Source organism: Sesamum indicum, linkage group LG8 (genome assembly GCF_000512975.1).
Source record: "Sesamum indicum cultivar Zhongzhi No. 13 linkage group LG8, S_indicum_v1.0, whole genome shotgun sequence".
NCBI classification, from domain to species: Eukaryota; Viridiplantae; Streptophyta; class Magnoliopsida; order Lamiales; family Pedaliaceae; genus Sesamum; species Sesamum indicum.
Genome location: NC_026152.1, coordinates 14,693,275 through 14,719,136, shown reverse-complemented (window position 1 = coordinate 14,719,136; position 25,862 = coordinate 14,693,275). Strand labels below are relative to the sequence as shown.

General features: G+C 34.2%; 3 protein-coding genes across 3 annotated transcripts; 2 read left to right on the top strand and 1 right to left on the bottom strand.

The window, feature by feature from the left end:
• Positions 4,315 to 7,386, top strand: LOC105168762 (protein NRT1/ PTR FAMILY 2.10-like). The gene is made up of 4 exons (XM_011088907.2): positions 4,315 to 4,638; positions 4,777 to 4,994; positions 5,281 to 5,843; positions 6,213 to 7,386. Exons 1-4 carry the CDS (start codon positions 4,551 to 4,553, stop codon positions 7,111 to 7,113), a joined length of 1,770 nt encoding a protein of 589 aa, XP_011087209.1. The 5' UTR covers positions 4,315 to 4,550; the 3' UTR covers positions 7,114 to 7,386.
• LOC105168760 (protein NRT1/ PTR FAMILY 2.11) lies at positions 13,447 to 16,862 on the top strand. The gene is made up of 4 exons (XM_011088906.2): positions 13,447 to 13,805; positions 13,919 to 14,136; positions 14,259 to 14,812; positions 15,675 to 16,862. The coding sequence occupies exons 1-4, from the start codon at positions 13,712 to 13,714 to the stop codon at positions 16,549 to 16,551; spliced, it is 1,743 nt and encodes a 580-aa protein (XP_011087208.1). The 5' UTR covers positions 13,447 to 13,711; the 3' UTR covers positions 16,552 to 16,862.
• On the bottom strand, positions 17,488 to 24,853 carry LOC105168759 (plasma membrane ATPase 3). Its single transcript, XM_011088905.2, has 21 exons — positions 24,468 to 24,853; positions 24,233 to 24,352; positions 23,754 to 23,852; positions 23,533 to 23,670; positions 23,314 to 23,448; positions 23,058 to 23,237; positions 22,757 to 22,963; positions 22,552 to 22,671; positions 22,218 to 22,337; positions 22,019 to 22,141; positions 21,832 to 21,936; positions 21,570 to 21,714; positions 20,862 to 21,026; positions 20,161 to 20,399; positions 19,999 to 20,031; positions 19,813 to 19,894; positions 19,367 to 19,527; positions 18,786 to 18,971; positions 18,525 to 18,707; positions 18,251 to 18,429; positions 17,488 to 17,933 (listed from the first exon to the last, which is right to left on the bottom strand). The coding sequence occupies exons 1-21, from the start codon at positions 24,519 to 24,521 to the stop codon at positions 17,837 to 17,839; spliced, it is 2,871 nt and encodes a 956-aa protein (XP_011087207.1). The 5' UTR covers positions 24,522 to 24,853; the 3' UTR covers positions 17,488 to 17,836.

Sequence of the window (25,862 nt, the reverse complement as noted above, 5' to 3'; positions counted from 1 at the left end):
TTAATTTTGGCCCACATCGCACAAACAAGATGCATGCGCAAATACACGCATATATTTAAGGTAAATTATATTTTTCTATTCGAATTATGTTTTATCCTCTTAATTTTATGAAATTTGCACTTTATCATATATATCGTCTTTTTGTTGATTTTGCTTCCAGAAAAACATCATATACTGCGCGTATATAAAAAATATCACATCACATAACCCTTAAGTATCACATGTGCATTGCATGTAGTGGTTTTTCGACAAAAATCATGGTTGAAAACAATTATAAATGACAAAGCGTAAAATTTCATAAAGTTGAGATTAATAAATTGACAAAAAAAAATGATGCCAAAGTATAAAAATGATCATAATTCGTACGGCAAAATGTAATTAATCCTCTAGAGAAAGTAAATGAAATCTTTGTATGGTGGTGCCTTGCAAAACTTGCCTAAAATTAGGTAAAAAAGAGCAGTGCTAAACAGGAGTATGTTTCCCATGTGACTACTGGTAAATGTCATGAAATTCAAAGACATGAAGCTATAACATATTTAGATGAAGTGAATAGGACAACCCTTTAAATAGTTGTCCGTTTAAAGTTTCACTGATGTGTAATAACAAATACAAGAAAAAATGTATGATACGTTTTATAGGAACATACTTTGAAAATCATAAACTCCAACTTTCAATCTTGAGTGTCTTCTTCTCTTGAATGACTATGCAATAACATAGCTATCGTCTGCTTACGACTTTCAATCTACTTACGTGCTCTTGAATGACTATGAAAAAGACTACAGAACCCAACGTGCTCTGCTGTTGGATTGAACCCCCACTCAATCAACTTGCATTTAAATCAAGTTTTTTAATCCTTAATTTCAGGGCAAGAAATTAAAATTTTTGGGACCATATGATATATGTTTCATTTTGCTCAAAAAATTTTAATTTATTATACTTTGACTTTAACTTCATGATGATTAAAGTATTGACTTTAAACATGCAAGACGTCGACTAGCGATCATATCATATGCCCACTATTTTTATTTTTTATTTTGATAAAAACAATAAACTACATGATAATATATCAAAATATTAACAATTACGTAATGAATTGAGCATAAAAGCTATATAAAAAAAGCCAACAAATTATAAATTACTATGTAAGTAAACAGATATCCACGTATATATAATTTATAGTCAAGATTAGCAAGAAAATCGCAATTTTGTGGTTGCCAAGTATTAGTCAGTTTGTAATACCCGTTTCATACTTTCTGAAATAGCTAATATTAATACCATATTTTAGGAAAGTATTGCAAAATTTTAGTTCTAGCGTAGAATATTTGTAATGTTAATTTGGGACTAACTTTAAGTTTTTTTACGATATTTTTGTAAAATATGAGACTAACTTTGCAATATTTTTTACTAATAGTAGAACTGTGGGATTAACTTTGTAATATTTTTTTAAAATGTAGAACTAATATTGATTATTTTAAAAAATATAGGACTAATATTATGTATCATTCTATATTTTGGGGTCGAAATTTACAATCTTTTTCAAGATTAGCATGATCCCAGGTTCAAGAATATCCTCTAATTTCTTTAATTGGTCTGTCTATTGGGAGTCTAGGACCCAAAATGTTAAGACAAAACTTTTGTACTGTGGAATAAGGGAAGTTTCCAAGAAACTAGTCGTGTTTTAGAAAAATCAACTCTAAGAGTAACAAACAATTGGCAAAATTGTATGTTTGGACCTCTAATTATAGTTGGCTTGTAATTTTTGGTTTTGTAATTTATTCTATTTATATTTTTAGTTATTTTTTTAATAAATTTAGTTAAGAACATCTCACTTTAGTCACCATTTTAACAAATTTATAACAACTTTAATCTCCTTCACGTTGGAGTATATCTCATATTTGGTCCAATAAACACATAATCAAATTTATCAAAAAAGAATAAATATAAGATGTTTCATAATTAAATTCGTCAAAAAAAAATGACTAATTATATAAATAGAATAAATTACAAAAATAAAAAATACTACCGACCTATAATTACATGACAAAAAATATAACTTATCCAAAATAATTGAAAATAAAAAAGAAGAAGAAGAAGAAGAAGAAAATGGTTACTTAATTCTAGCTCAGTCAACAGCATGCACTTAGTTATTTTGCAATATATTCAGTCAACGTCACGAGTGGTTCTCTTCTCAATCCAAGAACAGTGTGGATTTTGGATTATTCTCAAATATAATAAGTTTATCATATTATTACCAAAAAGGTATAAAGTTAAATAATAGTTCTAACAAATTGAAATTATGGGCATACATATCTTAATAATAAATATACATAGAAATTCCCCAAAATAATTCAACTGCATCTTTGACCAGAATTCGTACATAGTACAAGATAATAAATTTGAACTCAAAAATTGATTTAATCCATCAATAATTTAAATTTACGAATACATCCAAATAAAATTAAAAAATGTTATAAAGTAAACTTGTATTCATATTTGTAAAACTCGATTCTGAAACGAAACATTGACAAAAAGAGAATGGACAAAAAATGTGGCCCATAAATACTAATTTTGTGGTCCAAATGATTAATCCTCACACATATGTTCACATGGAAAAATCGTCGCAAAAATGACATTCCAAACACGTAAATTCCACAAGGTGAAAAGTCGAATTCTACGTGGTTGGCTATTGGCTAAAGCATGCAGATCTGATATCTGCACTACGACACAACTGCATTGCAACTTCTGGGGCGTAGCGACACTATTCCATCGTTCGACCTGACGGTGACGACGCATTATAACGATGTGTTTAATGATTTTTGTATTTATCTCTCTGAACGTCTTAATTTATTCAAAACGTCGTTATTGTGTGTATGTATCTTTGAAAGAGATTAATATAAAAATTATATTCAGACAAATTATAGTTTGATTCATTAGAATAAAAAGATGGAGTAAAGTTGTAGCAAATAATTATTATTAACTATTAGTGATTTTTCATAAAATATTTGGTATGTTTTTCAAAAAATAAGTTTTAGGAGTTTCAGAAAATATGGAGTTTCTATTTTTTTAAAATCCTAGCAAGAATTTTTAATTTTATTCATATTGATTATAAAAATATTATTGCGAATATAACATTTTATAAAGAAAAACGGAACTTATATTGTTAGGTGTGATAATGACGGGATATAATAGCAATATTTGATGATTTTCGTATTCGTGTCTCTTACGTGTTAATTTATTTTACAACCCACTTTTGTACATGCATATGATCAAAAGAGATAAATACAAAAGCTAATATTCACACAATTTTAGCAATGGGAAGTTAGGCAATATATAAGATGATAATTTTGGAGGATTGGATTTTAACTTTATTTGTTTAAGAAGCCAAAACCCCCAAGAAAGATCAAATTATTGCTGGATATTAATAAATAGATTGAGCATAGTTTGGTAAGATACTTTCCCTAAAAAAAGAAAAAGTGAACAAGATACCTTGATTGATTAGTACAACCAAATTATTTTGCAATAAATTAGGAGTAATTAAGATATATGCAAGTACCCCTTTGCGTACCGGCAAGTTGGTTGACACTAACCATAGAGAGAGACCAAACATATGACTCTGATCCTATAATATGACCCAGAATTATTAAGGGTTGTGGGAGGGTTGGCAATTGACGGTATGGTTTATGATTTAGCGTTTAGGGTAGGTAGCCAATTCAGCAGTAAAGGCTTGGTTTATGATTTAGCGTTTAGGGTAGGCAGCAAATTCAGCAGTAAAGGCTAGGCGAATCGAAGAAGAAAATATCTGTTGAATTAATATTGGCTACTCAAATAATAAAATACATCTGTGTCCCCTGAAAAACATTTGTGAGTTAATTATAAAAAAAAAAGATTATTTCTGACATTATAAATAATTACAGTTTAAAAATCAGTAAATTTATATTATTCACCATGGTTAAATGAAACTAATATAAAAATTTTAATTCTGATTAAAATTGATTATGATTGTCTTGATTTTTAGCTATACTTAATATTTTGATCTAACTCGTAAAAATAATAGCTAATAGTACTTCGAGCACAATTGTGTTTAATTAATCATATTTTTTTCTGGTATGACTTCAAATAATTTTGATTGGTGAATAAGGATATCAAATCCTAATTGTCATTTCGATCTCCCCAATCATTCAATTTTCTGTTCCTCACTAGAAACCAAGAACACTAGTCATGATAATAAGATAGTAAACGTGTTCAAAGATTCGGTGCTCCTATTTTTTGTCCTCCACCGCAACTAGAGACATGCAGTGAACCTCTTGGCCGCAGATATTACCGCAAAAACCCAATGTCCATTGCAGAGGATGTCATAAACTAATAATGACCGGAGAAAGTTGAAAATCTGGAAAACCTCCATCTGAGGTTGACGTATACTTCAATTCTTGTCTATATATACCATATGATCCTAGCCCAGTTCAAGTAACATAACAGCCACACAGAAGTGTGATTTAGGCATCAAGCAGAAAAGGGAGATCAAAGTTCTTCTTTCTTGGTGCAACAATATAATGGAGAAAACTGATCAGAAGAGTAATAATGCTCCCACCAAAAAAGAACCAAATTACAGAGGTGTCAAAGCCATGCCTTTTATTATAGGTAAAAGATTCATGTTCTTCGATTGTTTTCAGTTCGTTGTGACGACGTACTTTGGCTGTAATAAGATTCAGACAAGTGTATGCATGTAGTTATGTTATCTTGGAAGTGAACATTATGGGATCGATGTTTTCTTGACAGGTAATGAGACGTTTGAGAAGCTGGGAACAATTGGGACATCCTCGAATCTCTTAGTGTACCTGACGACAGTGTTCAACATGAAGTCTATTACAGCTACAAACGTCCTCAATGTCTTCAATGGAACTAGCAATTTCGGGACTTTGCTTGGCGCCTTCCTCTCCGACACCTATCTTGGTCGATACAAAACCCTCGGAATCGCCTCCGTTTCCTCTTTCCTGGTACTAAACTACGCTCCATATGGGTTTATTTTTCACTTACATGCAGATATGGTTAAGTAACACATGCTCTTATGTGAAAACACTCGTGAACTTTAAGTAAACGGGCAACGCGACTTCCTGACACACTAGTCAAGTGAGCTTTTCTCACAAAAGTGCAGGGGGTTCTATTTTTATATCTTTTTATGTTCAAGAGTTTTTACGAAAGGACAAAATGGATTTAACCTTAGAAAAGAAATAAAGAAATTAGTGTTCTAAAAATGTCTGAATTTTGATTTTGGGATTCCAGGGAATGATGATCCTAACACTGACAGCAGCATTTCCAAGCTTACATCCACCTGAGTGTGGAGCAGAAGACAACAGCACTGCATGTGTTGGACCTTCACCATGGCAACTCACTTTCTTGTACAGTGGATTCGTACTTCTGATAATCGGTGCAAGTGGGATTAGGCCGTGTAATTTGGCCTTTGGAGCAGACCAATTCAATCCCAACACAGAATCAGGCAAAAGGGGCATCAACAGTTTCTTCAATTGGTACTACTTCACCTTCACTTTTGCAGTGATGTTATCGTTAACGGTGGTTGTCTATGTACAATCCAGCGTGAATTGGGCCATTGGGTTAGGCATTCCCACGTTCTTGATGTTCCTGTCCTGCGCCTTTTTCTTCATCGGGACAAGAATTTATGTTATGGTTTTGCCCGACGGCAGCCCTTTGACAAGTGTTGTCCAAACATTCGTTGTTGCATTCAAGAAGAGGAAACTGGAGCTGCCTGAACAGCCTTGGAGCTCTCTGTTTAACCATATCCCTTCTACCTCAATCAACTCAAAGCTTGCTTACACAGACCAACTGAGGTGAGTGATGTTTCGTTACACACCGTAAGAGTCATAACTAATTACCATACCCAAAAGTGAAAATCGATAGTTAATACTAATTAATCAGGGTTGGACAAAGGTTAATGAGCTGTGTGTTTCAGCAACGAGGCAAAAACATTATCCACAACCTAAAACCACGACAAGTACTTTGATCATAGCTAAGATCATGACAATTGTTGATTAACTGTTGTTAAAATATAAATTTTTACATGGTTGATTTATCATAATTTTAAGCCGTACTCATTTGTAACATAGGGCATAGTCCCTTTTTCCTTTTGTGTAGTGATTACACAACATTTTATCAAAACATGATCAATGAAACTGAAGTTTGAAATGATATCTCTGCAGGTTTCTGAGTAAAGCAGCAATTCTAACACCAGAGGACGAAATCAATTTAGATGATTCAGCAGCAAATCCCTGGAATCTTTGCAGTCTGCAGCAAGTCGAAGAGATCAAATGCGTTGTGCGAGCAATTCCCATATGGATAGCTGGCGTCATATACTACATCGTGTTGGTCCAAATGCAGAATTATGTAGTCTTCCAAGCCATCCAAATGGATAGGCGTCTAGGCCAAGGCAGCTTCAAGATTCCTCCTGCCACCTACAATGTTTTTGCCATGATAAGCCTCTCAGTATGGATACCATTATACGACAGGGTCGTGCTCCCTTACCTCAGACGAATAATGAAAAACAAAGATGGGATCACTATCCTGCAGAGAATTGGCATAGGACAGGTTCTTGCAATCTTGACGATGCTGGTAGCAGCTGTTGTGGAAACGAAACGGAGAACGTTAGTATTCACTCGGCCAACATTAGGCGTTGTTGCCCACAAGGGTGCAGTGTCGTCCATGTCGGGCAACTGGTTGATCGCTCAACTCACACTTGTTGGACTGTCTGAGGCGTTTGCCATTATAGGCCTAATTGAGTTCTTCTACAAGCAGTTCCCAGAGAATATGAGGAGTTTCGGTGGGTCGTTCGTGTTCTGTGGATTCGCAATTGCTAGTTATTTGAGCAGTTTCTTGATTTCAGTTGTGCATAGCGCTACAAGTGTTGGTGAGGACAGTGGCTGGTTGGCTGATGATCTCAACAAGGGGAGATTAGACTACTTTTATTACCTTGTTGCTGGCTTGGAAGTGCTGAATTTGGGCTACTTTTTAGTTTGTGCAAAGTGGTACAAGTATAAGAGAACTGAAGACACTGAAATGGATGTAGCCCTGGAGAAAATTGACCCTCACAAACCTGTAGTATAGTTCGCAATTTTGGTTCATGGCTCAGGGGCTCAAAACCTGATTTTCTTAAACATTAAAGCTACAACAAGATAAGGAAAAATGGAAAATATTAGCCGAATCCGGTCTGCTTAAATGTGTGTCAATCACAAAGCAAATGTGATACACCTAGTATGTGATTGGTGTAAAAATTCAAGAGAGCAACCAATTACATGACAAATGTATCATACTTAATGTGTGATTGATTGAGTTCGACCAGACATAATACAGATAAAAAGTTTTCGAGAACTTATGCTACTCCCATGTCCACACTCACTAAGGTTTAATATCAAAGGATGGTCTATAACATTGTTTGCGTGGTAAGATAATATTAAGCTCAATAATATTACATATGACATTTGCTGAGTGATAGTTAGTAAGAACGGATTATATTCCTTTATTGCAAATTATAAGGTACATCGAGTGTAATGTGGGTTGTAGTTGAGCTTCTTTTCTAAAAGATCAATAGCTTTTCCCTTTTTTTTCTTTTTTAGGAAACGTTTTATTCTTATTGGAGTTTTCACGGACTATTAAATACAATTAGTCCCGGATAAAACATTCCGACATCATCATATAATCTACCAACTTTAATGACGACAATGCCATCAACTACTTAAAGGATGCATGTATGTCATTACAGCTCCATTGATTTAGAACCAGTTCTCATAATAATTCACGAATTTACTATTACAAGTAATTTGGTACTTGGATAATGCACAATTTGTTCACCCGAACCACCATTGTAATGAACATTGAGTCATTCCTAAAGCACTGTCAGCGTTAATCAATGTGAAAGCCTGTCAAAAGATTGGATGATGAACATTGAGTCAGTGTCAATTTCAATACATTTTAAGTCCAGGGACTTGGCTAATTCCAAACTCATCCATAGTGCCCCAAGTCCTGCTTTCTTGTTTGTGAAGCAGTAAATTAGGAAAAAGAAGGGTTGTATTTTGGTTCATTACACCATAAATTATCGTAGGTCAAAATATTACTATTAAAAATTTTATATTAGAGGAGATTAGTACTAATTTGTAATTTCATATTTTTTTATCTTATTATCCTATCATTAAATGAAATAATTCTTACAAAAAATTAATTTATTTATTAACCTGAAATTAATTTAACTACTTCTTAAATTAAGTTAGAAATTTTCCATATGTCATTGATTGAGTACTAGATTATAAATTTCAATTTTAAAATTATATCATAACAATTATTTTAAACTTTTAACATTAAAAGAACTTTTTATTTTCTAATCAATATTTATATTATTTACTATGTTTTTAGTTTTAAGTACAAATACGACAAAATTATACTTTTAATCTTTAAAAAAAATTAAAATTATTATTTTTATATTAAGAAGAGATTAGTTACTAGTGAAATATTTATTTGTATCCTATTATCTTTTAGGATTTTACAAAAAAAAACTAATTACAATTTACAACTCAATAAATTTTTATATTTTACTATCTTCTAATGTTTTTATAAAAATAAATTTAAATTTCAACTATATCTAAAATTAAATAATTAAATTATATTTAGTTATTTATTTAAAATTAAAATTCCAATTCTTCCTCTCTGTTCCTCTTCCACCAACCCCTCTTCCGCGCCTTTTTGGTGTCTTTGTGCGTATGTGTGTTTCTGCGTGTCATAGTGTGTGTATTTGAGCGTGTGTATGTGTGTTTTTGTATGTGTTTTTTTCTTTTTTTCTTTTTTTTGATTGGCTATGCATTCAAGTCGTGGTAAAAAATACGGTAAAACAAAAATCGATGTAAAAATTAAACTTATTCACCATAAAAATTAATTTTGCTATGTCTATGAGTTATGACGAATATTTTTCTTATAAATGTATTAGCCACACTCTTTAAAACAATGGCCGGCAACCGTTGCGTGGTAGTAATTAATAACTTTTTGCTATGACTATTAATTTTTAACCATGACAATTATTCATAATTAAATATTATATTTCATGTAATGAGATTTTTGCGTCAGAAAGTCTACATTAAAATCTCGTCATATTCATATATACTATATGTTTCACTTTTTTGTTTCGCAATCTGGTTTGAATATGTTTTTTGTAAGATGGATTATATTTTATTTTATTTAATATATCACGAAGATAAAATAATTTATATAGATATATAGACTTATATATATTTATTAGATAAATAAAATTATAAAATTATTTTGTAGTAGAACATGGTAGGGTGATTAATATAGTGGAAAGAAATCAGAAATCGCACGATTTCCGCTTTTGTCAACTTCACGGGCCGAACACTATGTTCTTGGAGACACGCCTCTTATTCAAAATTCTTACCAATCATTTGAATAATACCTAAGTTGTTCTTTACGCTATTTCAATTGAAACATAGAGAATTAATAATGATAAAAATCTTACATCTATGGTTGGTGGGATGTTTCCAACTCATGCTCAAAATGATTGTTTTCCAGCCTCCTCATTTTTGACGATTTGATTAGGATTTAATTTAATTATATGCCATCTTAGTTTAATTTAATTACATGTCATTTTTCTTGATTTTCTTTATATGATCATTTTTATTTTTTTAAATGATCACCTCATTTAAAATTTAAATTATTAGTTGGAAATAATAAGTGTTTTATATTGGTATCTTAATATGTCTCTCTTATTACGTGCAAATTTTGCATGTGCAACATTTTTTTTTTGATTCTATGAATGTGACAATGAAATTTGAAGTCGAAACCTTTTATTTGATTTATTTTAATAGCATGCACGTTTAACAATATATCATATAACAAATATTATCGTATCAAGTTCAAATTATTGTAGTTTTGACTTTAAGTAATTTATATTAATTTACTAACAAATTTAATTAGAAAAATGCGAATACAAATATATTAAATCTTCCAATTTCAAGGAGAATACTGACAGTGGCTACGAGGCCACGTGCATATTTCCATGATCTTACCCATAGTAGTTGAGATTGAATTAAGGTGGGATTTAAAAATATGTTTAATTATGTGGCTTTTTTCTTGGCACTCGGAAGCAATAATTGCTACGCTATTTTTATTTTGTACATGAAAAATTAGAAAAGAGTAAAACACTCTTTATCTTCTGGAATTATTCGTTATGTAACAATTACCCCTTAAACTAACAAACATAACATTTATTCCTTATAATTAAACTTTTTGACAATATTACCTTTATATATATATATATATTTAGTTCACAATTTTTTTCTAATAATTTGTATTTTTTAAGTTTAATTAAAAAAAAGTATCTTTTATTTATAAAAAAATAAAATATAATTAGTGAATTAAATAGTTGATTTTTTTTACAGACTCAAAGTTAATTAATAAATTAGTATAATAAATACAAAAAAAATCATGAAAAGATTCTATTAATTTAGTAATAAAACTAAGTAATTAACTATTTATTCTTTTAGACAAAAATGAATAATTACATATCAATTTTTTTAACATATTTTCTTTAAAAAAATATGATAGAATATATTTATTCATATTTTATGATAGAAAATATTTATTCATTTTTTGCTAAAAATATTTCACTTTTGGTTAAGCATATATATATATATATATAGTTGTCAAGTTCTTTTAAAAAGCATATATGAGTTGTTGGTTATATAATATTTATTGTGTATCTATTACGTCTACATATTACTTTATACTCCACTTTTAATGTAAATTCTTTACTTATTAAAAAATTAATAAAGAATAATTTAGTGATGATTTAATGTGCAAAATACTGAAATATATTGAAAATAATATAATTGTTCAAGGTATGAGGAACATTTTTGTCCAACCAAGAGGATAAGTATTATATTTGTTCTTTTAGAGAGGTAAATATATTACATGACGAATAAGAAAGACAAACTGTATTCTACCCGATAGAAAATTATGAGTTACTTAAAACTCCTAATCCATAAGTTCATGTGCAAAATTAATTATGGATGGGGTGCATTTTCCTACGTTTGCCAATGTCAAATATTGTACATTCCTATCACGATGATCAAATCTTCTCGTGTCCAAAAAGTATTTATTTGATTTTATTTCGAACTTTAAGGTAAAATATATTTTACGTTCGAATGAGTTGTTGTTTTTCGTCGCGTTTAAAGATCAACTCATTTTCTCTTTAGTATTTTTTTTTTACTAATATTTTAATGATCGTCAAAATTTATAAGAACTCTTTACATATACTTTAATTTTGTTTAAACTCTGGAAGTAAATGTCATAAGTGATTCTTGTTTGTCTTAATAAACATTTATTATAATTTTCACCATATAGTATTAATAGGGAGGGTTTTTTTTTTCGAGCAAATTCATTATAATTATTTTATAAATTTTAATTATCAATTGTCAATATATAAATTTATCAATATTAAATATTTAGAACTCACTAATAACAATTGTTATATATAGTATTTAATAATTATTATCAAAATAGATTAATACTCATGCATCGACAAGATTCCAACTCATGACCTCTGATTATAGAGTCTCAACTTCGTCAATCAATCAAATTGGTCCTCATTGGTGTCTTGAAAGGGAGTTGAAAAGGGGAGGTAGTTGAAAATTATTCAAACATTAGAAAGGTGGATATGTAAAAAGCCAAAAGTTAGTGGTGGTGGTTGTAAATATTTCTTTTCTTGATGGGTGGGTTGGTGAACAAGATTACAATAATTTGGTGTACATTAATTAATGAGTTTTATATTTGAAAAAGTCAAAATATTTTCCTCAACTGCAGTGATTGAAAATGAGTGGTGTCACATAAATATTATTTATAAGTAACTTAGGGGGGAAAATGTACTTCAAAAAATAAATTATTACTTTAATACATATGAAAAAAAAATTTAATAATTAATTTATAATTATATAGTTAGGGTTGGCGGCTAATTTTTCCAACCAGCTGACCACTGTCTATCGATAAATCATGACATGCTCACTAGCTAATATATGTACCCCAATCTGACAGACTAGATGCATTGGACTCCCTCCATCACTTCTACTTCAATATTCACTTTTTCAATCACACACTAAATTTTTTAAATAAAAAGTGGAAAGGTAGTGATGATGGAAGTTATGAAATTTAAAAAATAATTAAAGAACTCGTCTCCAACACTCTGAGAATTTAATATATATATATATATATATAAAAAATATTCCTAACATAGGTAACATTTTAAAACAGATTAAATTTTGAATTATCTAAAAAATGTGAAAATTAAATGAAGTTTGTTGAAATTTGAAAACATGATTCAAAATTGTTTGGGTAGTGGTGAAATTTTTGGGAAAATGACTTCACCTCAGAAGAAGAAAAGTGTTAGGATTTAATTTTTTCAAAAAGACAATTTTTGAAAAAATTACAAAAATATGAAATTTCACCGTCAAACTATGTACTTTATGCACTATATTTTGAATTTCTATCAATATAAATGCACTCAAAATTCATACGTTTGTTATTCTACTTCAAAAATAATTAATTAAAAATAAATGATGTAAAATCATTCCCTTTCCTAGTGAAACTGCGGTTGTGGGCTCTGAAAAAGACAACATTTCACCACTAATATTATAAGGGTCTATTATTTCTAAAATGAGATAAAATGTTTGGACACTATTGCGGTAGTAGTTGGTGAACCAATCACCCGCAAGGAAATGGTTTTAATCTCACTAACCTTTGAACAAGAATTAATGGTTTTACTATCATCAAACAAAAATAAATTAATTAATAACAATATCAAATCTTTGTAACCATATGTGGGTGTAATTAAAAATTGATTTTGAGTAATCATAGATGGGCGTAAGAGAATTTCTCAATCATATAAATTTTGTATTTTATAATTACTTTTTTTCATATTTTTCTGCAAACATTCGCAATCTGACAAAAAATATAGAAAATAAAAACTCAATTCCTAACAAAATCCATTTTAAACTTAATGTTTTATACGTTGAGCGTATGAATAATATCATATATTTTATGTTTAAATATGGAGGGATTATTAAGGTGAATGATCTGGATTGTGGACAGTAACTATGCTTCGATTCCGATAATGGGAGATTCTTACCGTTATGTCTCACGAATTATGGGTCAATGAGAGATGAGAACATGCTATGATCATGCCAAGAAGTGTGACTCTCGATCATCTTTCTAACTTGCCTTTTTTAAGCTTACCCAGAGGAATATATATACTAAGACAGACATTGACATTATTTGCAGACGTAACTATAGCAAAACAGTAAATTTGAATTTATTACATTTATTGGTCCACCTAATCTCGTAATCCATACATACATATATATATGTATGTATGCACACATCATGCAGAGACAAAACTGTGGTAAGACGAAAACAATTGACTAGTAGGTGAAACTAATAGGACTTGGATTCCATCCTCTCTCTCTCTCTCTCTCTCTCCTCTTGCTCAACACAGTCTCCGTGTTTCCATTTCAGTCGGGGCCCTCTTTCTTGCAGCCAACCAACGCAAGAAACCTCACCTCTATCTGTGTGTGTGAGAGAGAGAGTGTGAGTGAGTTTACTAGAACCTGCAAAGAGATACAAGAGAAGCCTCTGATAAGTGTGTGAAAGAATGGAGAAGAATGAGCAAGAAAGCCTGAAATTGGAGGATGACGAGCCTGAGAAGATCAACTACAGGGGGGTCAAGGCCATGCCCTTCATCATAGGTATGTTAAACACAAATTACCTCAAAATTGCAATCTTGTTTGTTAAATGTCGCTGCTGAAATTCCTGCAACTTATCTATCTGTCTTTTCCATTCTACTGATGGATGATGAAAGGGAATGAGACATTCGAGAAGCTCGGAGCCATCGGCACTTTATCCAACCTTCAGGTCTACCTGACCACCGTCTTCGACATGTCTCGCATTTCAGCCACCACTCTTCTCAACGTCTTCAACGGCACCACGAACATTGCAACCTTAGTCGGAGCTTACCTTTGCGACACTTACTTCGGCCGTTACAAGACATTGGGATTCGCCTCAATTGCCTCATTATTTGTATGTAAACACCCATTCTTGCAACCCGGTTCTTGAATCTCGTAATAACTAGCTTGGTTTGTTTGAGTCATGACAGGGAAATCGTGATCAAGAATTCACATTTTTGTATTGTTCGTTTTCAGGGATTGCTGGTGATAACGCTGACAGCAGCATTCAAGAATCTGCATCCGCCCCACTGCGAGCAGGGGGAGAGATGCGTCGGCCCTGACGCAGGGCAAATGGCGTTTCTGCTATTCGGTTTTGGGCTAATGATAGTTGGAGCAGGGGGGATCAGGCCGTGTAACTTAGCGTTTGGGGTTGATCAGTTCAATCCCAACACAGAATCAGGGAAGAGGGGAATTGATAGTTTCTTCAATTGGTATTATTTCACGATAACGTTCGCACAGATTGTGTCGTTGACACTGGTTGTTTACGTCCAGTCCAATGTGAGCTGGTCGATAGGCTTAGCGATACCGACCATCTTTATGTTTGTGTCGTGTTTGTTGTTCTTCGTCGGCACCAAAATATATGTTAAAGTTAGGCCGGAAGGCAGCCCGATGACTAGTCTGGTCCAGGTGATGGTTGTTGCGGTGAAGAAGAGGCGGCTGGAATTGCCCCAGCAGCCGTGGCTCAGCCTGTTCAATTATTTACCACCTAAGTCTATCAATTCTAAGCTGCCTCATACCGAGCAATTTTGGTAAGCATTTCTTACATTGTGACTGTTTCTCTAAGCAGTTTATTCTTAGTTTTTTGACTTTTTTGAAGAAAGAACTGTTGAATTATCAATTTTTATTGAGAGTAAGGTGGAGAGGGTATAGGGTTGGTACTTGGTAGAGAGGTGGGCTGACCTTATCTTAAGTTGCCTGCATCAGACCAGCTTTAAAATATTGAAAATTTAGTGATAAAAATATGTCTAGATTGGTGTTTTTCTTGATAATTTTCATACGAAAAGATGTAATAAAACAAAATTGTGTTTAAATTAATATATTCTGTGATTGTTTATATATGAAAAGTTGTGATAGAATCATAATAAGGTTTAGGAGGATGTTTTGTGATGAATTCTTTTTTGAGACAAATAATGTTACCGAATGAATTTTCTAGAATTTATGGTCCAATCTCATAGTACATAGAATTGGAGATGATCCTTTGAAAATGAAACCGAACGAGTGGAGATTTATCTGGGTTGAAGAGATAAAGCTATTCAGTCCTCCATGATATATTACAAGAATGAGATGTTAATGTCTAGCAATGAATCTAGTCTGTGGCTAATTAAGGTTGTATGAGCTAAGTCAAAGGATAAGTCATGCAACTAACTGCATGGTGATTTATTGTAAGAGAATGGCCTCCTATTTGCGGCTAAAACTCTCCGATGGTGGTAAGTTAATCTAAAAGAAAATAATAGTCTGCACTGCAGTATGTTGTATGGACGCTGATGGAGTTCTTTTATTAATTTTTCATTTTGTAGATGATGTCAACTATACCCTTGTTGTTGTTCTCAAATTACCTAAGAACTTAGGGAGAAATTATTGCATTCAAGAACTGATTCGACTATCTTGCAGTTTCTTGGACAAAGCAGCAATCATCACACCAGAAGACCAGATAAAACCAGATGGAACCGCTGCGGATCCATGGAACCTCTGCAGCATGCAACAAGTGGAAGAAGCGAAATGTGTGGTCAGATTGATTCCCATTTCACTCACGTCCATACTGTACCACATAGGAGTGCAACAGCAATACATAGTCTTCCAAGCACTTCAGTCCGACCGCCATCTTGGCAACACCAAATTCCAAATACCCGCTGCATCGTATGTCGTTTTTGCCATGCTAGGCCTCGCGTTCTGGGTGCCCATCTACGACAGACTCTTTGTCCCGTTTGCACGAAGAATCACGAAGAAAGAAGGTGGAATCACAATCCTGCAGAGAATGGGGGTAGGCTTGTTCATAACGATTATAGAATCGCTCGTCGGGGCGATTGTGGAAGAACGGAGGAGGGCGTTGGCGCTCGCGGGGCCGGAGCCTGTTGCGGTTTCGCCCATGTCTGGAATGTGGTTGGTCCCTCAGCTGGCGTTGGGCGGACTGGCCGAGGCGTTTAATGCCATTGGCCAACTTGAGTTTTACTACAAGCAGTTCCCAGAGAACATGAGGAGTTTTGGAGGGGCGTTTTTCTTTTGCGGTAATGCATTATCGAGCTACGTGTATAGTTTTCTGATCTCGGTGGTGCACCAGACGACTGAGGGCTCGTCGAAGGGGAACTGGCTGCCTGAAGATCTCAACAAGGGGAGATTGGATTATTTCTACTACCTGATTGCAGCACTGTGTGCATTGAATTTTTGCTATTTTCTTGTGTGTGCACATTGGTATAGATACAAGGGGAGTGAAGACAGCAGTGCTGCAGTGGAAATGGAGGTAAAGAAACATGATCCACATTCTGCCTGATGATTGACAGAAACCTCGTAATGGAATTTCTTGAATTTATCTACTTCTTTTTACGCTTTGTTTTGTTGTCAAAAGCAAAAAACCATAAGCGACATGTTAGACATGAGAAGGGCCACTGTAATGTTCGTACCAGAAATTCCTGGTTAGTTCCTGGACTTCAAATCATAGATAATCACCACCATTCATTGTATGGTATCCTAGGTATAAGTTTACAGTTCAAGTGAGCATAAAAGCTCAGAGACAGTGATAGAGAAAATCAGGTTTCATAAGAATACAAACTTGCAGTAACCAAGGTTGTAAGTTCAACATCATCTTTGCTGTCCTAAAGAAGAATTCTCCAACAGTATCTAAGGTCGAGTATTTAGGACCTCAGAATTCAGTAATGAAAACCACACAGAATTATGTTTTATTTTAAAAGAAAATGCAGACTGATTATTCCTGCAAATTTATTGTAAGAAGCATTTATTGATATATATTCAAGAATAATTTTAAAACTGTAAAAATTCAACCCGAGTTTCATTTCATTTTCCTTCTTGTTTTCCATTTTAGTAATACTGACGGGAATAAAAACATATTTATTTTATATGTATTCTTATCGACAATATTCTTATTACCTCATTCTCGTCACAATAATTATTTTTATAAATAACATATATACTTACATTCATAACTTTTTTAATTTTATTAACTTAAAAGTAATAATATGACATCAGCAATAATTCTAAAATCAAGAAACAAATATAACTATAAATTTCATTCAAAAGTTAAGGGAAAAAAAAGGTATTCATTTTAGAAACCACTAAAAATAAATAAAAAACAAAAGAATCAATTACACTCAAATAAAAAAAATGTGATAATTTGACACCACAAACAACATAAAATTCAATCTCAATAAATCCAAATGTACTTTAATTTTTGTGCGGAAACTGTACAAAATTGAAAACGCAAATCTCCCTTAAAAACTGAATTGAAATGAAAACAAAACCAAACAACGCAGCCTATGCATAGGCCTTTAGAGAAAATTAATTACGAACTTGTTATTCCATGTACAGTAGAAGGACGAAAGTTTGTCCAATCGCTGACAGGTCTACATAAACTCAACAAGAAATGACACAAAGTCTAATGGCACAAGTATATAATTCTAAAAATACACTTTCTGCAGCTGCAAAGAGCATAGCAAATGCTGAACTTGCAGTGCATAGCACAACTCGTAGCTGAAAGTTGATAATACCTTCACTTCCAGGCTAGTTGAACTGCTGGTGACCATCGAATGTACGGCATCTTCTCATACAGTGTAGGCTTGCTGGATTGTGTCGATGTCGAGACCCTTCAGCCTCACGACTGATTCAACGTGGCCTTTCAGCGTGTGCAGCTCTCTTAACCTGTATGCAAGAACAAGCATCAAATTGCAGAAAAATAATGGAAAATTGTATCAGGGTTGTCGACTCAATGCGCAAAACTTGAAAATTATAGGGCAGAATATATTATGTCAAAACATGAGTGCAGGAGAGCAATGTAGTCTTCCAAAATCAAGGCTTTTTTTGAATTATTGTCGTGCGGCTACTTTTCAGTACTCAGAATCGGTTCAACAGGGCTAAATTGGATTACATAGTAGCAACCACAGTCTCAAGTTAATCCACCGGCATTGATATCGAAAGAAGTATCAACTAAACAATACTACCAAAAACAACATTTTTACCTCGCAATTTCAGCTCTTCTCTTTGCTTCCTCGGCCAACTGATTGAGTTCAGAGAAGTTGGTAGTTTCGTTAAACAGTTTGGTATCTGGCACTTGCAGCCCATGAAGAGTCCTTTGTGCGTGTGCCCATTTAAGTTCACGCTGCTCTTTGCCGAAATCCTTTTGCCTGGTGAAAGCAATCTGCAACAGAAGAAACCCATTGAAACATAAGGAAATGAACACAAACCATGTCCCAGTAGCAAACTTCTAAGGTCAGATCAAATATTATTGTTTACCCTTTGCTCAAGAACAAGATCCCAAGCCCTCCCACTGAGAGCATAGCGGATGAAGAACTTGATAATATCGAGAGGAATATAGAAAATGATATTGTAAAGCCAGATCACTCCAGCCCAACCCCAACCAATTCCTTCAATTGCCGCAAAGCTCCAGTTTGCATACACCGCAATCAAAGTAGCGACCTGGTTCCAGTTAAGTACCAAACATCAAGATTTACTCGAGAGAAGGTTCCGATAAGACAGTGGAAGTAGATTGCTAACCAGTTGGGCAATCACAAATGCGGCTACCAGCAACAGACCGGGACGCTCGACATACGACCAGCTCCGGGATCTTGTAACGAATATTAGAGCTTGACTGATAGTGCTCACTTGAAGATATATTGCTGAAGCAAGCTTTCTAAAGTCATCATGGGCAGTCTTCTCCAGGGTGGACACCCCGAATACACGCTAGCAAATAGCAAAATATTACACAAATTAACTATAAGAATTAACTCAGTATTATGTGGTGGATAGGGGGTGGGTGGGTGGTGGCAGATGAAACAGATTAAAAAATTCGAGTTTAATTTCCGCACCTGTAAAGCATTTTAAGCAAGTTTACTAGGAACTGCATAGATATAGGTGTCGACAGTTATAGATGGGAATAGTCAATCCACAAACATTTTGTATTATGGACTAGCAGGGAAAAAGTTGAAATTGCAAGGTTGTGATAAAGATTTTTTTTTAACATTAAAATGAACAGAAATTTAATATATTGCGTAAAGAAAACATTTCTAGTTTGAATTACTTAACATTCAAGTAAATAAACGAATTAATACTCAAACAAGTCACGAAGATTAGCGTACAGGAAAGAAATCGGTTTTGTATGCTGCCCAGAAGAATATGACTGTCATCATTGCCAAGTAACCACCAAGAACAACTCCAGTCGCAAAAATTTCAGCAAGCTTCCAGCTGTCAGGCAGAGGAGATGGTTTCACTCTATCTTTTGATATGGTCATGATGGTACCTTAATCATAAGAATCAAACATAAAATGTCAAGTGAGGAAACAAGTAGGTGCAACATGATTTCGTGTGTGATTACTTGAATCTGATAAGATGGTCTTTCGGAGGTTTAAAGCGAAAACAAAACGCATCACTGTGCAATCATACGGTTGTGGAAAGGTATCGAGTTTCTCTAACTTTTCAAATAAAGAAATCTTTGTTGGCTCTATCATTCTCTTAATACATGGTCCCATGTTAACTTTTTACTACGTACATGAGAGACACAGAGAGAGAAAGAGAGAGAACTAACCATCATTGAGTATTGCAATGATAAGGACCATAAAAGGCGGGAAGTCAAATTTCCATATCAGCGCTAACAGCATGAAACCAAGCTGGTTCACAAGAAAAAGAAAGGGAAGGACATCAAAATAGTGCTTAAAGTAATAACGCAAACTCAAGAAGATGAAACTACAAACAAGCTGGATACATAACTTACCACAATACGAATTGTAATAGAAACAGCATAAATCTGCCAAAAGTAGGAGAAATAGATGAGTTCATGATACTTTGTATGCAAACCCTCTGATGTTGGCTCACTAGTATAAAATTGATGCTTTGACCTCAAATTTGAACATTAAACTAACAAAAAAAAACTTACAGTGTAATTTTTCATCCGTTGGAAGATGGCTCGACTGGTTAAAACAGCACTAATGATGACACTGAGGCCAGGTTCAGTTAGGACAATGTCAGAAGCACTACGAGCTGCATCAGTTGCATCAGCAACAGCAATTCCAATATCAGCTTTCTTCAGAGCAGGAGCGTCATTTACTCCATCTCCAGTCATTCCACATATGTGTTTCCTAGCTTGCAGACGCTTTACGATTTCATATTTGTGCTCTAACCAATATACAAGACAGCACATAAATAAAAGTTGATTTGGAGAATGCGTTTGTAAGTTAGAAAGAAGTAACTAAGCATAATTCGTTGAAATGTGGATGCTATTCCAACATTACATTTAAGCATAGGTATTAAAGAAAGTGGGGTTCCAGGGGATGGGACCCGAAATTTTTAATTTTTGCATACAAGCGAATGCCAGTGGCACCCCTGGAATAAATAATTGATGGGTGATAGTCTATTATAATTACTTGAAACTCTATCCTCATATTTGAGCTAATGGTGGATGGACTAGTATTTTCCGAGCCACATAAAATATGTATGCGGCGTCTTTGATTTTTCTTAATGTTTTTATGCATGTTTCCTCTATTTGCTTTGCAATTTTCCAATATAAGTCACCCATTATCAAATTCCATAACAGAAATGGGTACATAAGGTTCAAATTTGGGAAGAAAAGAAAAGTACCAGGGAAGACACCAGCAAAACCATCAGCTTTCTCTATGAGCTCATCGATTGGTAGAGCTGCAATTGATTCATCCTTATTCTGTCCCAGCAAAGCTGACGAAGGATACATGTTTGTTCCCATTCCTAACCTTCGTCCTGTTTCCTTTCCTATCGCAAGCTGATCCCCTGTTAGAACAATGGGTCCAGCAGTTAAAATCCTTGATAATCTGAAGCTCATCAAATAAAAACATTGAAGTAGCAATGACAAATTTGACACAAGAATTCATGCTGGTGTATTAGTTGGACTCTGGAAACCAGAAGTATGAATATGTAAAATGCAGGCTCCTCTTCAATTATTAGCTTTCTGAGAGTCCACTAATAAGAGGTTATAAAAATATACTTGTAGGAGGATGCTCTGGTTCCCTCTGCCAAAAGAAAATGAGGCCCTTCAGGAAAAGGATGAAGCAAATGCACAGAAAACAAGCCTATCCTACTAAACATGAGCTGCTTGTTTCATATACAGCGACTGCATTATAAGACCAGATCCCTGCTTGCTCCATATTCGAGCCATGGTCACGGGAAGAACCATCACTAGTACATAGATTCGGCATTATGCAGGTGAAATTTAAATAACTTGCAAATATGGTTGCACTGATGTAACTAGATGCATACTCATCAAGCAAATTACTATTTAGCATATTGTTTTTGCTTGAATTTTGCAATGGGTACCAGTTATCATTTTGACATTTACTCCAAGATTAAGTGCCCTTCTTATAGTTTCTGCACTGTCATGTCTGGGTGGATCAAAGAGAGGCATGAGGCCAATGAACTGCCATGGGCCTCCAGAACTTTCTTTCGTTCCTTCTGGAACTTCCTGCAACAAAAATGCAACATATGCACCCTTAGAAACTGCAGCAACATCTAGCTGTATGGGACAGGCTTATTGATTTGAGAATTGGAAGATAAATACACACTGTAATGTAACCAATACCTGATATGCCACGGCAAGCGATCTTAAACCTCGTTCGGCAAACTTATCAATCACTGCGTGAACCCGGCGCTCTATGTCCGACTTATTGTGTGCAAGGTTTAGAATCTAAACGCATTTTGCAGGCCATATCTTAGAATTACAATCCAACAAAATAAGCAAAAACCACATGAACAAGGACAGTTTGTACCTGCTCGGGTGCACCTTTGCTGACCCTGTGCATTTTTCCTTCACTATCGATATAAGTCAATGCTGTTCGTTTGTCAGTTGGGTTAAAAGGAAGGAAATGTACTTCTCGAATGCCAGCACGTGCCTGTTCATGTAGTATTGGAGATTAAATTGCAAAGAGCCGAAAATTCTTTGTACATTAGACATATATGAAATACTACCTCCTTTGGATCAGCCAGCATCCCAACTATAGCAGCATCTATGGCATCCTGGTTTTCTGTTCGAGAGGCTCGAGCTGCCATCAGAACAACAGTGTCTGTGTCGACGCCTTTGGCAAAAACCTGTGCACAAGAGTTGTCTGAGCAGATAGAAGCAACAAACAATTGAGCCTGACCCTCCGCTACACTTTGGTTGAGCTTTATTGTTGGGAGCATTTTATCTCCAAACAACACAAAGTTTTTGTAATTTTGTGTTCAATTTTTCTTTGTATATTTTGCACAAGTTTCAAATATATCCAGCAATTTCCTAACAATCAGAAAGCGGCAACATTCTAACCTCAATAAGATTCTTATCAACAGTAAGCTTGTTCAGTGTCAAAGTCCCCGTTTTATCACTGCAAAGCACGTCCATGCCTGCCATCTCTTCTATAGCAGTCATTCTCTTTGTAATAGCTCCCTGGACATAGATAAATATCCCATTACATACAGGAATCCCCCAAGAGAGATGCTAAACTAAAGCAATTCTAAAGGTCGAAGAAAACCTGTTGAGCCAAACGATGAGAACCAATAGCCATTGTAACTGAAAGAACAGTTGGCATGGCAATTGGGATTCCTCCAATGAGAAGAACAAGAAGATTGTCAATGCCGGGACGATATTCCCGGTGTTGAATTGGGTACATCACAATTATCTCTATAACCATCCCCACGGCAATAGAGCAAATACAAAAGTTTCCAATAGCAGTCAAAACCTACCGGTACAATAAGACAACAACATCAACAAACTGATATTCCAATACAAAGCACAGAGGTCCATAGCACACATCAAATGCTTATAGAACTTGCCTTTTGAAAGTGGCCCACTTGATTCGTACTATCGACAAGGTGAGCAGCCTTTCCGAAGAAGGTGTGAACCCCAGTGGCAATGACAACAGCCTCAATCTCTCCCTGTTTGCAGGTGGAACCAGAGTAGATGCCATCGCCTGGCCCCTTCGTCACTGGAAGGGACTCACCCGTCAAAGCTGACTGCATAGAAATGACGATTCCGTTAATTAAACGAAACTCAAACATAGCATACTAGCCAACTGTGCTAGGCACACACCTGATCGATTTTCAGTGGATCACCCTCCAGCAGACGAGCATCTGCAGGAATTATATCTCCAAGCTTAATACTGATAATGTCTCCTGGCACTAAAATTGAAGCCTCTTCCTCGCTCCATCTTCCATCTCTAAGAACCTTTGGATAATAACCATTGATCAGAAAACACCACAAAAACGCTTATCTTGTTAGTCAGAAATCCAACATGAGATAATATCGAACTTTTGCTTTTGGTGCAAGACGGGCCATGAGAGCAGCTGCTGCGTTGCCAGCATTATTCTCCTCAATAAAACTAATTGTTGAGTTTATAACAAGCAGGGTGATGATACCCACAAAGTCCTGCCAATCCGGAGGCTTTCCCTGCAAAATTTAAATCAAGGATCAGTGTGTTCTCCAGAAAATAGCACCTTAACTATATTCGAGAGAAGAAAGTACGTCCTTACTCCTCCATTAGCAAGAGCAATTGCCATGATGGCCGCTGCTTCCATAACCCATGACAGAGGATTCCACATAAACCCCAAAAACTTCAAGAATTTGCTCTCCTGAGACAGGTCGACATTGATATACTTTATTATAAAGACTCGAGCATCACCATTGAAATTCCAACTCAGAATAAACAGAATTACCATAAGTCAAGATTTACAATTGAAAAACATAAAATTCTTAAAAGAAAAAGCTCATTCACAGATGAACTTGTGAATGTAGACGAGCCAAGGAAAGGGCGAAAGCAAGAGTGGAAAAGAAGAACTGAGATGGAAAAGAAAGGTAATGCCTGCATCGGAACTACATTGCCTGATTCCGAATCTTTAAATGCACACACCACAAAAAAATTGTAAGAACCCATAAAACAACATGAGAATTGTAACATGTAAACTCCAAAAGAACGGAATTCAAGAACAAAGTTTCAGTTTACAATCAGCACCTTCTTCTCCTCCAGCTTGTTGTGCCCAAAAATGGCTAATCTCTCTTGAGCAGCCGCAGTTGTAAGCCCCTCTCTGGTACATCTCAGATTCTCAAACACTTCCTCAATGGGTATGTTCTCCTGAAAACACACACACAAACACGAAATCAAAAGCATTAGCAAACAGCCCAGAGCCGAAAACAGAGACTCCGACAATCAAGAAAACAATTCATTTTTCAGTGATTAGATCCATTACCAAATCCACAGTCTCCTTCAACACAGCATCCAGCACTTCAGGTTTCTCCCCCATCTTAAAAATCAGTGAACTCTTTCTCTATCTCTCCAAAAAAGAAACACAAGTTCTTGAATTGAAGCTTATTCAAGAACCACCATGGGCAGAGGCTGTTGAAGCAGCAGAATTTTGTGCAGTTGGGAAGAAATCAAAGGCAGCCCAGTTAAAAAAGAACACAATTTTTTGCAGCATGAGAACTTGGATTTGAAGACAAAAATGAGGCCTACCCAACAACACCAAATCTACAAAGAGTGGTAACAGTTACAGCAGTGCACAACCTTTTGCATTTCCCATATTTTTTTTAATTTATGTAAATTTAAGATATATATATACACACACACACTTTGGGAAGAAAAATTGATGTCATAAAGAGGTTATAAAAGCTGTAATAAGCAAACTTTCACTGTATTTACGTCTTTTGCTAGCTTTTAGGTGCTTGAAAGCACTGCTGCAGCAATACTTCTACCTTCCTCAATTGATAAAGAAAGTATTTATTAAAATAATTTGTAACGGTCATTTTTCTTGAACTTGAACTATACATCATGTCGCATTTAGATACTTAAACTAATGAAATATAACACTTATCTGCATAAATTAATTGTTGAGACAAAATTACCCTCATACCATATATATTTATACATTTCTAATATATTTTTAGTAATTTTTCTCCTTAAATTATTATCAGTTATTTCTGTACTAGAAAAAAAATAATTATAATAGGCAAAAGTAATTACAATTCAAATTAAACTTAAAGTAATAAATTATTACAATAGATATAACCACTGATACTAACTATAAAAAATAATAATAATTTGATTCTTTGAACTTTAAGAAAAAGTTAATATTTTTGCACTTTAAGAAAAATGATAAGTATATATGAATTAACTTAAATACATTCTTAAAAGAATTCCACATATATGAAAAATATTATAAAATATATATTAGTATTTAGTGGATATAGTGTAAGGGCAGTTTTTATCTATATATATATAATTCAGAGGGTAAATGATTCATTAATTTATTTAGGGACTTAAATGCAATAAATGTATAGGTCAAGGGGGGAAATGTATTTAACCTCTTTTCTTTTTATCTAGTTTAAATAATTAATGGGAAAAAAGGAGGTCTTAGATATGAAAAGATGTTTGATATGTTTTAGCAGAGATAAAAACAGCAGATAGGCCAAGAACCATAAACTGCACATGCCCCTCTCACCCCTACTTCTTTAATTTCCTGCACTACATCTTGCCCATATTCTTCTTCATATCTTCTTTTCTTTCTTGTCTCTCTTTCTTTGTTTATATCTATCTATCTATATATACATATATACAATAGTGGTCATGACTAGTCGTTTCTGCATGC